Genomic DNA, 12,759 nt, shown 5'->3' with positions numbered 1-12,759 from the left:
CATAAGTATTTCTATCAGGCATACACTATGCTTATGTTGACATTTCTGGCAAATAACCACAGTTATTTTGCAACAGATAAAACTATTTGCAACAGTTATTTGCAAACAGATAAAAAATATACCCTGAAGTCTTGAAAGGAAAAATATAAAAGCCTGTAAACATGTAGCTACATGTGATAACACGTCTCTACATTTCAAAAAGGAGATATTTGTCCACAAAGTCACTACCACATTATATCACTTAGTTATAGCTAAAATTTGAAAAGTATACTTGTTTTTCCTGTGTACCTTAGCTATTTCTTTAGTTTAAAGCATTTACTTGAACTTACTCTTCCCCAAATTTAAAATCACATGGAGTTTCAAAATTCTGACACTTTTATTAAGCTTGTGTCAAGCCTGAACAGGGGGAATAAAGCATTGCCAAGTATCCATTCAATATAACTGAACCCAAAATATGAATAGTAAGTACGTACAATACAAATTACAAAACTCTGAGTATGCTAGATTCTGGAATTCTTGTATATATTACCTTTAATTTAGGCCATACCACTTTCTTTTACTATTGAATTTTTATCACATTATTTTCTCCTAGGTTGAGTAAAACAGAGGAATTTAATTTTTACAATGTATATGCAAGGAATTATACTTTTTCTGTAAAATCTGATGTTTGGGATTCCGGTTGCTGTGCTGTTTGGTTATATAGGGGGAAGAAGGGTTGATATGGAGATGGGGACTGTTTGGCACCAAATATCAAACTTCTAACATTTATGTAAATTAATATTAAGAAACATTAAACTCTCCTTATTTTTCAGTAACACCTACAGAGTGATTACAACTATTTGTGAAAGTCTTTGAACATATGGCCTATTCCATATACCTTATGAAACACTCTTTTCATTTATTCACATATTCAATTATTTCCACACTTTATAAAAAGCGCGTTATTTATTTTAAAGTATATTGACAAAGAAAGTTGTGTTAAGTTTTAAATTAAAGTTGTTGACTGTTTGGGGGGGAGGGGAGTGAACTGTTCCTTTTATAATTAGATTTGCTATTTCTATTGTAATTTTTCCATGTTTTTTCCCTCCCCTTTCCTGTCTCCTAGTACCTATTCAACTATTTTTCCCACCCTTCCAAACAACTCATGTTTTTCACACCATTTCAAAGAAACTCAAGAGTTTTACCCTTTATAAATTGCCTCATTCTTTAAAACATAAAAAGTAACATGAAAAGTTACAAGATTTTAGAAAGTGCCCCCTCTATGGGACTCTGGACAGATTGTTGGGTATTCATCTCACATTCTTATTTTCACTCTTTAAATGATTTTTAGACCTTGTGGCCTCTAGATTAATTTTATGAACATCTTCAGAGTAAAAATACATAGAAGCAGGTATTAAAAAAAATATACACACATATGCATATATCTGCATAAATATATACATATACTCAAAAGTATGTATAAAAGACAATAACAGAGAAGTTTAAATGTGCTAAGTTTTAAAAGCTTGAGTTTGACGTTAAATAGTTATGAAAATCTATACAGCCTATTATGAAAAAGAACATGTCTGGAGAATAAGGATTTAATAATCAGTGGAACCAACTTAAATGTTTTCTTATATTCTATAGCAGCCATGCATTTTTGTTTAACCATACCATACCACCCAACTCTAACCAGGAGCAAACTGCATATGAAAAAGAAAAGTTGGTAACCAGGCAAGATTTGTCTTAAATCAGAAAAAAGAAAAGAAACTTGTGTCTAAAGGATAATGGCCATGCAAAAACTCCATGATAAATACATTATATATAAGGCATGCCGATTTGCAGCCTTCCGCCATCCAGAAGGGAACCACCACTGTCCGGATAATCAAGTCAGTAGGGTGGGAAAATACCACTGTTTGAGAAATCTGGCTTCCATCAACCTCTGTCACGGACAAGTAAACGAGACTGTCCCTCAGTAAGCAAAAGCGGTTTTAAGATCACAAATGAAAATGGGAAAGAAGTAAAAGTCTGTAAAGAGAAAAGAACAAGAAGCCAAAGACAAAGAAAAATCAGTTATCAGAGTGGCTGCAGAGGTTTTTCTAAACAAAGAATTGTATGAAGCAGCTGAAGTTCGGTACAAAAAAGACTCCACCCTACCCAGCTTCTGCTACGACTTTTCCTTGCTCTGAAAACTCCAGCCCACAGAACAGAGCTCCTCTGACTAAAAGTGCCTTTAGTGCTCCGTTTTAAGCACTCTCCTTTCCTTTTAAACTTCCCACTGTCCACATTCAGGCAAAAGGACTTCTAGGCTTTCCCAGAAACATTCAGCCCAATGGCAGATGGAGAAGCTCCGCATTTACAAATATCCTGATTGTCTTCCGAGACAGAGCCGTTTCCCAGGTGCAAATCTGTCAGCCCCCTTCTCAACTTCAAACCAGAACTTCCTCTTCACTCTTCCTTCCCGAAGCTTAACATTCCACCTATTTCCCAAACCGTGCAGTAAACACCACAAGCAAAGCAAACGGCAGACTCACCATCCTCGCCTTCTTCCTGGGCTTTTATTGAGACAAACTGCCCTAATAAAACAGTAAGAATGAGGAGAGGTCTTGCTTCCACCCAGTTTGCCATCATGTCTAAATATTAGACATGTGGGTCCTCCTGGGAGTGAAAAGTAGATTCTAAGGTTATTGTAGCACCATGAAGTCAGCTGCGGGCTCTTTTAGCACCAGCCCCAGGGCAGCCTTTGCAAACCCCCTTTTTCAGCACCGGCTCCAGCACAGTCTGAGAAAACTTTTTTCAAGCGATGCAGCTTTAAATAGGAAGAATGCTGCCTCCACTTCTTTTCCTGCCCCTTTTCAGCTTGTTCAGGCTCATAACCATCCAGTGTCTGCCAAGCAACGGTCTGATTGATGGTAAACAACCAAATCAGAACACGCGCCTCTGTGCCTTGAACTGTCCCTACTTCATTTACGTTTTAAACATAAATGGGGGCTTAAGCACAGGAACAAACCTTTCTCTCTCTCTCTCTCTTTCTTTTGTTTTTTTTTGTGTGTTTTTTTTTAACAGAAAGGATATATCCTGTTAGAAGGATATAGTCCTATTCTCCCCTTCCTAATCCTTTCCCCCTTCACTTTTTCCCTATAAGCTGAAAAAGACATTAGGGAGGAAATACAGCCTTTTAGGCTACTTTTTGGTGTCTAGATAATTCAGGACTCTTGTCTACCTTAAACTTTCAAAGGATCAAATTTTAACCCCTTCTTTTCACTGAAGAGAAAGTATTCTTGTCTCCTTAACAGATTCTGTTTCTTTTTCCAGATTCTGTTTCTTTTTCCAGATTCTGGAAGGGGACTATTAAAACTGTGCCCAGGTAAGGTTCAGGTGACGGAAAACTGTTGGAGACAAATAAATTTGTGATGCATCCTATTTTGAATTAAGATGATCTCTGCATTTCTCCACATCTCGTTTGGTGGAACACATCTGCAGATCTCTCTTGGCCCAGAAAGTTTTATTACATAGAAAACTAGTAGACTATGTTAGTGTAGAGGAATGGGAAAGATACTGCATTGGATGCAGTCTCATTTTCAACAACAGATCTGCCACTTACCAATTTCGTAAACACAAAGTCCTTTATCTCTCTGCACTCTCATTTTCTCATTTATGAAAGGGGCTTTGCCCTGATTAGTGTTTAGGGTTTAGGGACTCTAAAGTGAGTTATATATTATTAACTAAGTTCCAAATTGCAAAGAGCTACATAAGAGGCAATGGTGGAGCCTTTATTCCTACACCAGTCCCAGTTGCACATAGTACATTTGCTGCCTTGAGTCCACCTAGAACCAGAATGGCTATCCTATACAATACAGGTGAGTCAACTGTTTATAGTACCTCCGTAGTGCTCAGGTACCTTGTACCATCCGAAGCACTGAGGGAGAAAATGTAACAAAATAAGTGAAAGCCATGTCCCACTGCTGTCAAGGAACACAAGTAGATGCTAAAAAAAATAAATTTACATGAAACAAACATAAGCCAGAGCATATAAATATGTGGGGGAGTGCGTTAAGCCCAGTAGAAATTCAGGGAAAGGAGAGATTTTAGAGTGCAATTAGCTAAGTAATGCATTATCACTTTTAATAGAAGAAATCCAAGAACTTTTGAATTTTAGCTGTGAGCAAGAATATCTGGAGAAATATTCCAGAGGGTCTCAACTTTCCAAGAAGCTCGAACCCTGGATCTCTCAGTTTAGTTTTTCACTTTTACAAGAAAGATTAAAAACACAATTCAGCCTCTCACAGTTCCCTCCAGCTTCAGCGTCTTCTTCCTATCAAACCAAAAGCATATGGTATGATAGGGACATAGCAAATATTCCCAGGACAGCTGTGATAAATTAGCTTGTTTCTGGGAGCTTTGTGACTCAAGTTTTTCCTCTATCATCCACTAGGATCCTACATTACAATTTGCAAAAGAGTAAAACGTATACAGGTGTTAACCAGGTGTGTCTGCTTCATAAATGTGGTTGCATTCAGAATAGAGGACTCAATCATTTCTTAGTCCTTGAGGAACTGATTCTAGGCCTCCCTGCTTAAGTAGGGAACTCAGAAATCCATCACAGTTTCAATGAAGCCCCTCCCAAGTATACATATGATAATAATACATACCTCCTGAGTAGGCTTTCACCAATTTAATTTTCACACAACCTTGAAAGTTATTATTCTTCTCAAATCATATATAAGGAATTATGGTTTAAAGAAATTTACCTGCTCAAGTGTGCTCAGCTACTAAGTAGTAGATTTAGGGTTTAGGTTTCTATATCCGAGATATCTGACTCCAAAGTAAGTGTTCTTATTTCTTCTTGTGTCTTACATCTGCCTGACACCGATATTTCCAGTGCAGAGAAAAGATGTCTCAGCATCCTCATGGTTGATCATTACCTTGATACTCCCTTTTTTTTTTAAGTTTACTTAGAGAGAGACAGAAAGAGCACAAGGAGGCGAGGGGCAGGAAGGGAAGGAAAGAGAGAGAATCCCAAGCAGGCTCCATGCCCTCAGTGCAATTCAGCTGGAACTCATGAACTGTGAGATCATGACCTGAGCCCCAAACCAAGAGTCAGATGCTTAACCAACTGACCCACCCAGGTGCCCCTCCCTCAGTCCTCTTTATCCCATCCCTTCACATCTCCTGCAGGACATTTGTCTGTGTCTTCTTTACCCTCAAAAAAGAAACCAAAAAAACCCAAAGATTTCCCTTAAGTACTCATCTTCTGTAGTCTCTCTCTTCCCCTTCTACTCCCTCACCCCTCAGACTTCACCCTCTGCATTAGAATAGCATCACCAGCAGTGCAAAAGACATCCATATCTCTTTGCTGAGAAACCCAAAGACCTTACATCTTCCCTGTCTATAGTATTTGATACTCTTGACTACTCCCTTCTTACTGAAACTCCTTCCTCCTGAGACTCCCTTGTCCTACATACTTCTCTTATACCCCTTGCTTTCTGGTCAAACTTCCTTTTCTAACTCCTCTCAGAGGGTTACTGTGTTTTCCAGCATTGTCCCATCAGCATGTTACCCATGCTGCCCATTCTCTTAGGCTAAATTAATTATTAGATCCCTGGAATTTATTTTCATTTACATGCTAATGACTTCCAGTCAAGGCTTTCCTCCTGAACTGTAGATCTGCAGACGTGTATTTCTTTTCTTTTATTTTAATTTTTTATTTTGAGAGAGAGATTGTGCCACATGTTTAAGAGGGGGGGCAGAGAGAGGGAGACAGAGGATACAAAGGGGCTCTGCACTGATAGCAGTGAGCCCAATGTGAGCCTCGAACTCATAAACATGAGATCATGAGCGGAGCCAAAGTCTGATGCTCAACCAACTGAGCCAACCAGGTGCTCTTGCAGACTTGTATTTCTAAGCATCTGTATTGAATATCTTCCTGTGAAAAGTCCACCAAACCCAAGAGCCCAAAATGAAATCATTATCTCTCCTTGTTCTTTATACCCATTAACACTGCCAGCATTATTCTAGTCCCAAAGATCAGGAACATAGGAAGACACCCTTCCTTCTCCCTCAACATACATCTACTTGATTGCCAAGTCTTGTTGATTTTATTACATATTTCTTCACTCAATTATTTCCCCTTTCTTGAAAAAAAAAACTAAACTAAATTAACTCCCAAGTACTAAAAGAAAAGGGAAGGAGGAGGAGGGGAGAAAGGAGGGGACAGGGAGGAGGAAAATGCCTACTTCTTGGTTTGCATCTCTTTCTGTTTTCCTCTTTTGGCTTCAGCCATTGGAAACATAAATTTTCCCAGGCACATAATCAGTTTCACACCTTGGAATTTTGCTCAGGCTCTGACCTTTGCCTGAAATAACCATTTCCCTGGTCTAATTCATTCCCTCATTCAACAAATATTTGTTGAATACCTATTATTTGCCAGGTTCTACTCAAGGAACGGAGGATATATCTGTGAACAACACTAACAAAGTCCCTGATGCTGGGGAGCTTACAACCTTCAGTGGAAAAACGGCAATAAATAAGTGAGCAAATATGCGAACAGCTAATTCCAGACAATGATATGCCATGAAGGAAATAAAGAGTGTGTTGTTTTAGAGTTGTTCAGGGGTGGTGGTGGGAAGAATACTGAAGATTAGGACCACCTGAAAGAAGTAATAGGGAATCTGAGATCTAAAGTTTGAAAAAGACTCTATCCCCAGAGAACCAGGAGAAAATGGTTTTCTAAACAGAGGGAACAGCAAGTGTATGTGGCTTGGAATGATATATTAATTTTCAATGGCTGCCATAAAAAATATCACAAACTTGGTGGCTTAAAACAATACAATGTACCATCTTATAGTTCTGTAGGTCAGAAGTCTGAGTCTCCTTGGGCTAAAATCAAGGTGTCAGCAGGCCTGCATTCCTTTTTAGAGGTTCTATCAGGGAATCCATGTCCTTGCCTTTTCAACCTTCTGGGGATTACTCACATTCTCGCAGCCCCTTCCTCCAACTTCAAAGCCAGCAACATAGCATCACTCTGACACTATTTTTGTGGCCACATCTCTCTCTGACCACAGGCAAGAAAAATTCTCTGCTTCTAACGACACATGTGACTATATTGGTTCCACCTATATCATCCAGGATAATTTCTCCCATGTCAAGATCCTTAATCACATCTGCAAAATGTTTTTGACATGAAAGGTAACATATTCACAGGTTCTGGAGACTAAGACATGGATATCTTTAGGGGAATCTTGGTGGCTCAGTTGGTTAAGCGTCCAACTTCAGCTCAGTAATGATCTCGCTGTCTATGAGTTAAAGTTCTGCATCAGACTCTGTGTTGACAGCTCAGAGCCTGGAAGTTCCTTCAGATTCTGGGTCTCCCTCTCTCTCTGCCCCTCCCTTGCTTACACACACTCTCTCTCTCTTTCAAAAATAAATAAACATTAATTTTTTTAAAAAAGACATGGACATCTTCAGAAAGCCATTATTGCTCCTACCAAACATACGAATAAACTTTGAATAGGGAAAAACAGAAAGAAAGCCTTTATGGATAGGATCTGTTAGTAAAGCCGTACAGATCATGAAGGAGTTTAGATTTTTTTCTAAATGCAATGAGAATCTATTAAAGAGTTTTTAAACAGAGGAATAATGTGCTCTAATGTACTGATTTTCTTTTCATCTGAATGACTTATAAGAAATATATTTTAGCAAGGCAAGAATGGAAGTGAGGACACAAGTTAGGAAGCACTTTTGCTCCAAATGAAACATGATAGTTGCTTGGACTAGGGAAGTGCAGTGAAAATAGAAAGAAGCAGAGGGATTCAAGATGTATTTTGGAAATAAAATCACTGAGAAATTAGATAAAGGGAAAAACTGAAAGGGTACCTCTGCCAACTAAGAGGGTGATAGATACCCTCACCCTTCGGCGCTGACAAACCAGCCTGTTCCTTCATAGAACTGACCACCATGTTCTGTACAGACCTTTCTAACACCACATTATACTTACATGTCTGTTTCTCCTACCAGACTGAAAGCTCCCTGATATGATAGACATTGTTTGGTTATTTATATTTGCCCAATGGTTGTTTGTTGAACCCATATTGTTCGGTGAAGAATCAGTAGAACTTGATTGAAAGGCTATGACAGAAGAGGCAGTGAACACAAATAAAAATGATTCTAAGATGTCAACACAGAGGACTAGGAAAATGATGGTCCTGGTGAAAGGAATATCTCAGCTAGGAAGAGCAATGGGTAACAGAGTAGAAGAATGGCACAGAACTGATTAGCCAGCATATTGTGAACATACTCTCTTTCTGGCAGAAAGCCACTGTGAAAATAATAACCATAACAATAGTAATAATGGTAAAATGTATTAAGTACTTACTTATTGCAAAAACTATGTAAGCATTTTATATGTATTAATTAACTTAATCCTTAAATCAATGCTATGGGATAAGTGCTATGATTTTCCCTGTTTTACAGATGAAGAAAGGAAATTGAGGCTCATAGAAACTAAATAACTCATGGCAAGTCAGACATCAATAAATTACCAGATCCAGGTGTAGAAGTGTGGCTGCACAGTCTCCTCATAATAAGGAGCTGAGGTTCGGAGACATTATATGATGTTTATTTCCTTAGCTTAAACTCCATCACTGATTTTTTTTTTAACAAATGACAACACCGGGAGAATCCCTTGAAATGTATTTAGCATAATATTTTTTCAAGTAAACAAATATATGAACCAATGTATTTAGTTACAAATGCTATCCATATTCAAACCTTATAAATATAGGTTACCTCTAGCTGAGTCTTTGTACTAAAAATACATCTTACTACATCTAGGCATAATTTGAAATAATTTTTTTGTATTAGAAATTGTTAACTTCTTACATTATTAACTTTCATTTTAACCTAAATATGTTTCAGAGGAAGTCATATTTTGAGAAAAGTTTGCAGTTTTAACCTTCCAAAATACTGTCTTATCTCCTGAGGCAATCAATAGTCACATTCAGAAGTTATGGAGAGTCCTGTGTGCCAAAATCATAAGTGATCTGATAAGTAATGTTGGCTTGTGTGGCACCCTACTTTTTATACACCACTTGAGTACATACATATTCTTTGAGACTCACAATAACCCAGTAAAGTAATATGGTCAGGATAATCACATTTTATACTGGGATTCAGAGAGATGAGTGACTTTTCAGAAATTACACAATACAGACAACAGCGTCAAACACAGGCTTCGAGTCCTAGTGCTCTATCCATTGTACCTCATGATAATTAAGCTATAATTCAAATTTTACTAACTAGAAAGGCAGTATCAAAAAAGTCTGCAGAAATGAGATCTTATGTACAGCATGGTGACTATGGTATACTTGAAATTTGCTAAAAGGGTAGGTCTTAAATGTTCTCAACAAACACACAAAAAAGGTAATTATGTGAGATTATGGATGTGTTAATTAACTTGATCGTAGTTATTATTTCACAATGTATGTATGTATATATATATATAATCACTTTCTACACCTTAAGTGTACATAATTTTATTTATCAATTATACTTCAATAAAGGTAAAAAGTATATACTATATTTTGTTATATGAAATAATAATAATAGTACCAATAAGGTCTGCAGAAGTGCAGTGGTTATGAACACACACTCTGAAGCTGGACTGACGATGTCCAAATTTTGGCCCACCACTTACCAGCTGGGTGACCACAAAAACATGGCATGTCTTCTCTGCAGATTAGTTTCCTTATCTGCATAATGAAAATATAACATTGCCTACCTCATTGGCTTGTTACGAGGATTAAATAGTTGATATTTGTAAAGCTCATAGACAATGTCTGGCATAAAAGTAATATTATCTAAGTGCTAATTAAATAAGAACATGTAACTGCATTAGTGCTTCTTTTAAAAAAACATAATTTATCATTCAGTTTAAAATTTAACTGTTGGGGTACCTGAGTGGCTCAGTCAGTTGAGTGTCCAGCTTCAGCTTAGGTCATGATCTCATGGTCCATGGGTTTGAGCCCTGCATCAGACTCTGTGCTGACAGCTCAGAGCCTGGAGACTGCTTTGGATTCTGTGCCTCCCTCTCTCTCTGCCCCTTTCCCACTCATGCTCTGTCTGTCTCAAAACTAAATAAATGTTTTAAAATTTTTAAAATAAAATTTAACTGCTAATATATATATACAATGGAATATTATTCAGTCATAAAAAATGAAATCTTGTCATTTGTGACAGTATGGGTAGAACTAGAGGATACTATACGAAGTCAGTCAGACAGAGAAAGACAAAGACCATATAATTTCACTTACATGTGGAATCTGAGAAAAGCAGAACAGGGGCACCTGGGTGACTCAGTCGGTTAAGTGTCTGACTCTTGATTAAGCCCCGCATCAGGCTCTGCACTGAGCATAGAACCTGCTTGGGATATTTTCTCTTCCTCTTTATCTACCCCTCCCCTAATAGCTCACTCTCTCACTCTCAAAATAAATAAATAAGTGTTAAAAATTTCTTAATAAAATAAAATTTGACTGTTAAAATTTACATAAAGATGAAAAGCTAGGTAACTAAAAGGAAGTTTAATCATCCACAACAGTATGCTCCACTAATTCAATCCTCATTCTTTTTTTTTCCCCTTTTATATTATGTTTATAAGGCATGCTTTATTTTTTAATTTTTTAATTTTTTAAAGATTTTTTTTTATTTTTAAGCAATCTCTACACCCAAAGTGGGGTTTGAACTCACAACCCCAAGATCAAGAATCACATGCTCTATTGAGCCAGCCAGGTGCCTCGAGACATGCTTTAAATAGAGCAAGATTCACCTTATTAGGTATACTTTTCCTTGAGTTTTGACAAATGCATGCAATCGTGTAACCATCTTCACAATCTAGGGAATATTTTATTACCCCCTAAATTCTTCCATTTGGAGTCTATCTTTTCCCATCCCCATACCAGAACCACTGATCTGATTTCCGTCCCTATAGCTTTGACTGTCTAGAATGGTATATACATGAAATTACACAGTGGGTAGCCTTTTTGTTTTTGGTCTGGTTCTGTGATTTCATNGTATCTTCTGTTCATTTCTTTTCTTATATATTTTATATTTTTTATAAATATAAAAAGCATATTTTTATATATTTTACATATAAAATGTATTTTTTAAAATTTATTGCTTTATTCTTAACCATTAATCCATTGTTTACTAAGCCTAAAAAATCCTAAAACATGGATGATTGTTTGTATTGGAATAGACAATTCTCTGTAGCTAAAATGAGAGTCCATGAGTCAGGGCTTCCCCTGAGGGAAACTTTTTAGATGGCAGGACTAGGTACAGGCTACAAAGGAGAAATTGTCCAGAAACTCAATGACACCAAAGGCCATTTATACCAAATGAGCTTGTTATGTTCCATATACTGCTTTTAAAAAATTATAAGCCTCAGAGTCTTAAGTTGTTTCTCAAAAAAATAAGGAGTCATTCAGCCCATTAGTCTCTGAGTTCTTACATTGTTCAGTTGACAATTATCTGGCTGTCAGAGGTCTGGGAATTGTGTCCTTGGGATGGAGAGAGAAGTAGAGGGCAAGGAAATTAATGTGACATATTTTATCACCTTTTTCCAGTCCGTCAATACTTTTTGTTTAAGATTAAAAATTTTCCTGTATATTGAGGCAAACTACTCCTTCAGCCCCTTTAGTAATAACTTCAGTGCTGTTTGCAGAGCTGTGGCATTCTCTGCCTTTGAGAGAATATGCAAGAAGTTTTTGTAATTTGGCTCTTAAGAAAGGATAGCATTCTACATAAAATTGCCATGTGAAGTGTTATTTTCTCTGTAGTTTTGTTTTACATTTCATATTTGTGTCCAATGTTTGAATAAAAATAATTATACCAGTTATCAATATGTCAGAAGGATTCAAAACCAATATATTTTAAGTATTTATTTTTGAAAGAGAGAGAGCACAAGCAGGGGAGGGGCAGACAGTGAAGGATACAGAGGATCTGAAGTGGGTTCTGTGCTGACAGCATCAAGCCTGATGCAGAGCTCAAACTAATGACTTGTGAGATCATGACCTGAGCTGAAGTCAGACACTCAACTGACTGAGCCAACCAGATGCCCCTCAAAATTAATTTTTAAAATACTTTTTTTAGATAACCTGTGAGTAATAAAAAGATTCATCCCATCTCTCTTTCTCCAATGTAAATATATCAAATAGGAAATGACCATCAGCGGTCAAGTCTTAAATCAATGCTGAAAAGCAGAAATGTCACAATCCCTACTATCAGAATTCTTTATAGTGATTAATAGTCATTAATAAGATAAGATGACATTATTGAATAACAATATGATACATTCGGATTATAACTTTTATTTAAATATCTTCAAGTAATCAGTGAGCTCATTTTTGTATAAATACAGTAAAACCTTGGGTTGGGTTAACTTGTTCTTGTGAGTGTTCTGCAAGACAAGCCAACATTTCTAATAAATTTAACTTGATAAATGAGCAATGTCTTGCAATACATATGAGTACTATGTGATGCTGAATGTCACATGATCACATCTGGGCCAATGGTTCTTCTTTCTCTCTTTCACTGCGGGATTGTGGGTGACTGTCTCCCCTGCTCGGATGCTCAGTCGCAGGCCGTGGCATTTGGCAGAAATCACTGAATTTTCCAAACCTTGGAAGATGCCCACAGCTAGCACAAGTGTATTTTTTGTCACTTCAAAAAATACAGTCCTTTGCTTTTCCATGCAAGAGTAAGTTTAGGACTGCTTTGTTTCATTCT

The 12,759-nt window shown here is 37.1% G+C and overlaps 1 protein-coding gene across 1 annotated transcript in view; it reads right to left on the bottom strand.

The window, feature by feature from the left end:
* COL5A2 (collagen type V alpha 2 chain) overlaps positions 1-2,770 on the bottom strand; it is a 147,428-nt gene extending 144,658 nt beyond the window's left edge. Inside the window, exon 1 of the mRNA XM_077780206.1 lies at positions 2,514-2,770. Within this exon, the coding sequence (XP_077636332.1) occupies positions 2,514-2,610 (97 nt within the window). The 5' untranslated portion in view covers positions 2,611-2,770. The remainder of the gene's footprint in view (positions 1-2,513) is intronic.
* Between the last annotated feature and the right edge of the window lie 9,989 nt (positions 2,771-12,759).

The sequence above is a fragment of the Crocuta crocuta genome, unplaced genomic scaffold (assembly GCF_008692635.1).
Source record: "Crocuta crocuta isolate KB4526 unplaced genomic scaffold, BGI_CrCroc_1.0 scaffold38, whole genome shotgun sequence".
Classification (NCBI taxonomy): Eukaryota; Metazoa; Chordata; class Mammalia; order Carnivora; family Hyaenidae; genus Crocuta; species Crocuta crocuta.
This window is presented reverse-complemented; position numbering and strand designations above follow the sequence as displayed.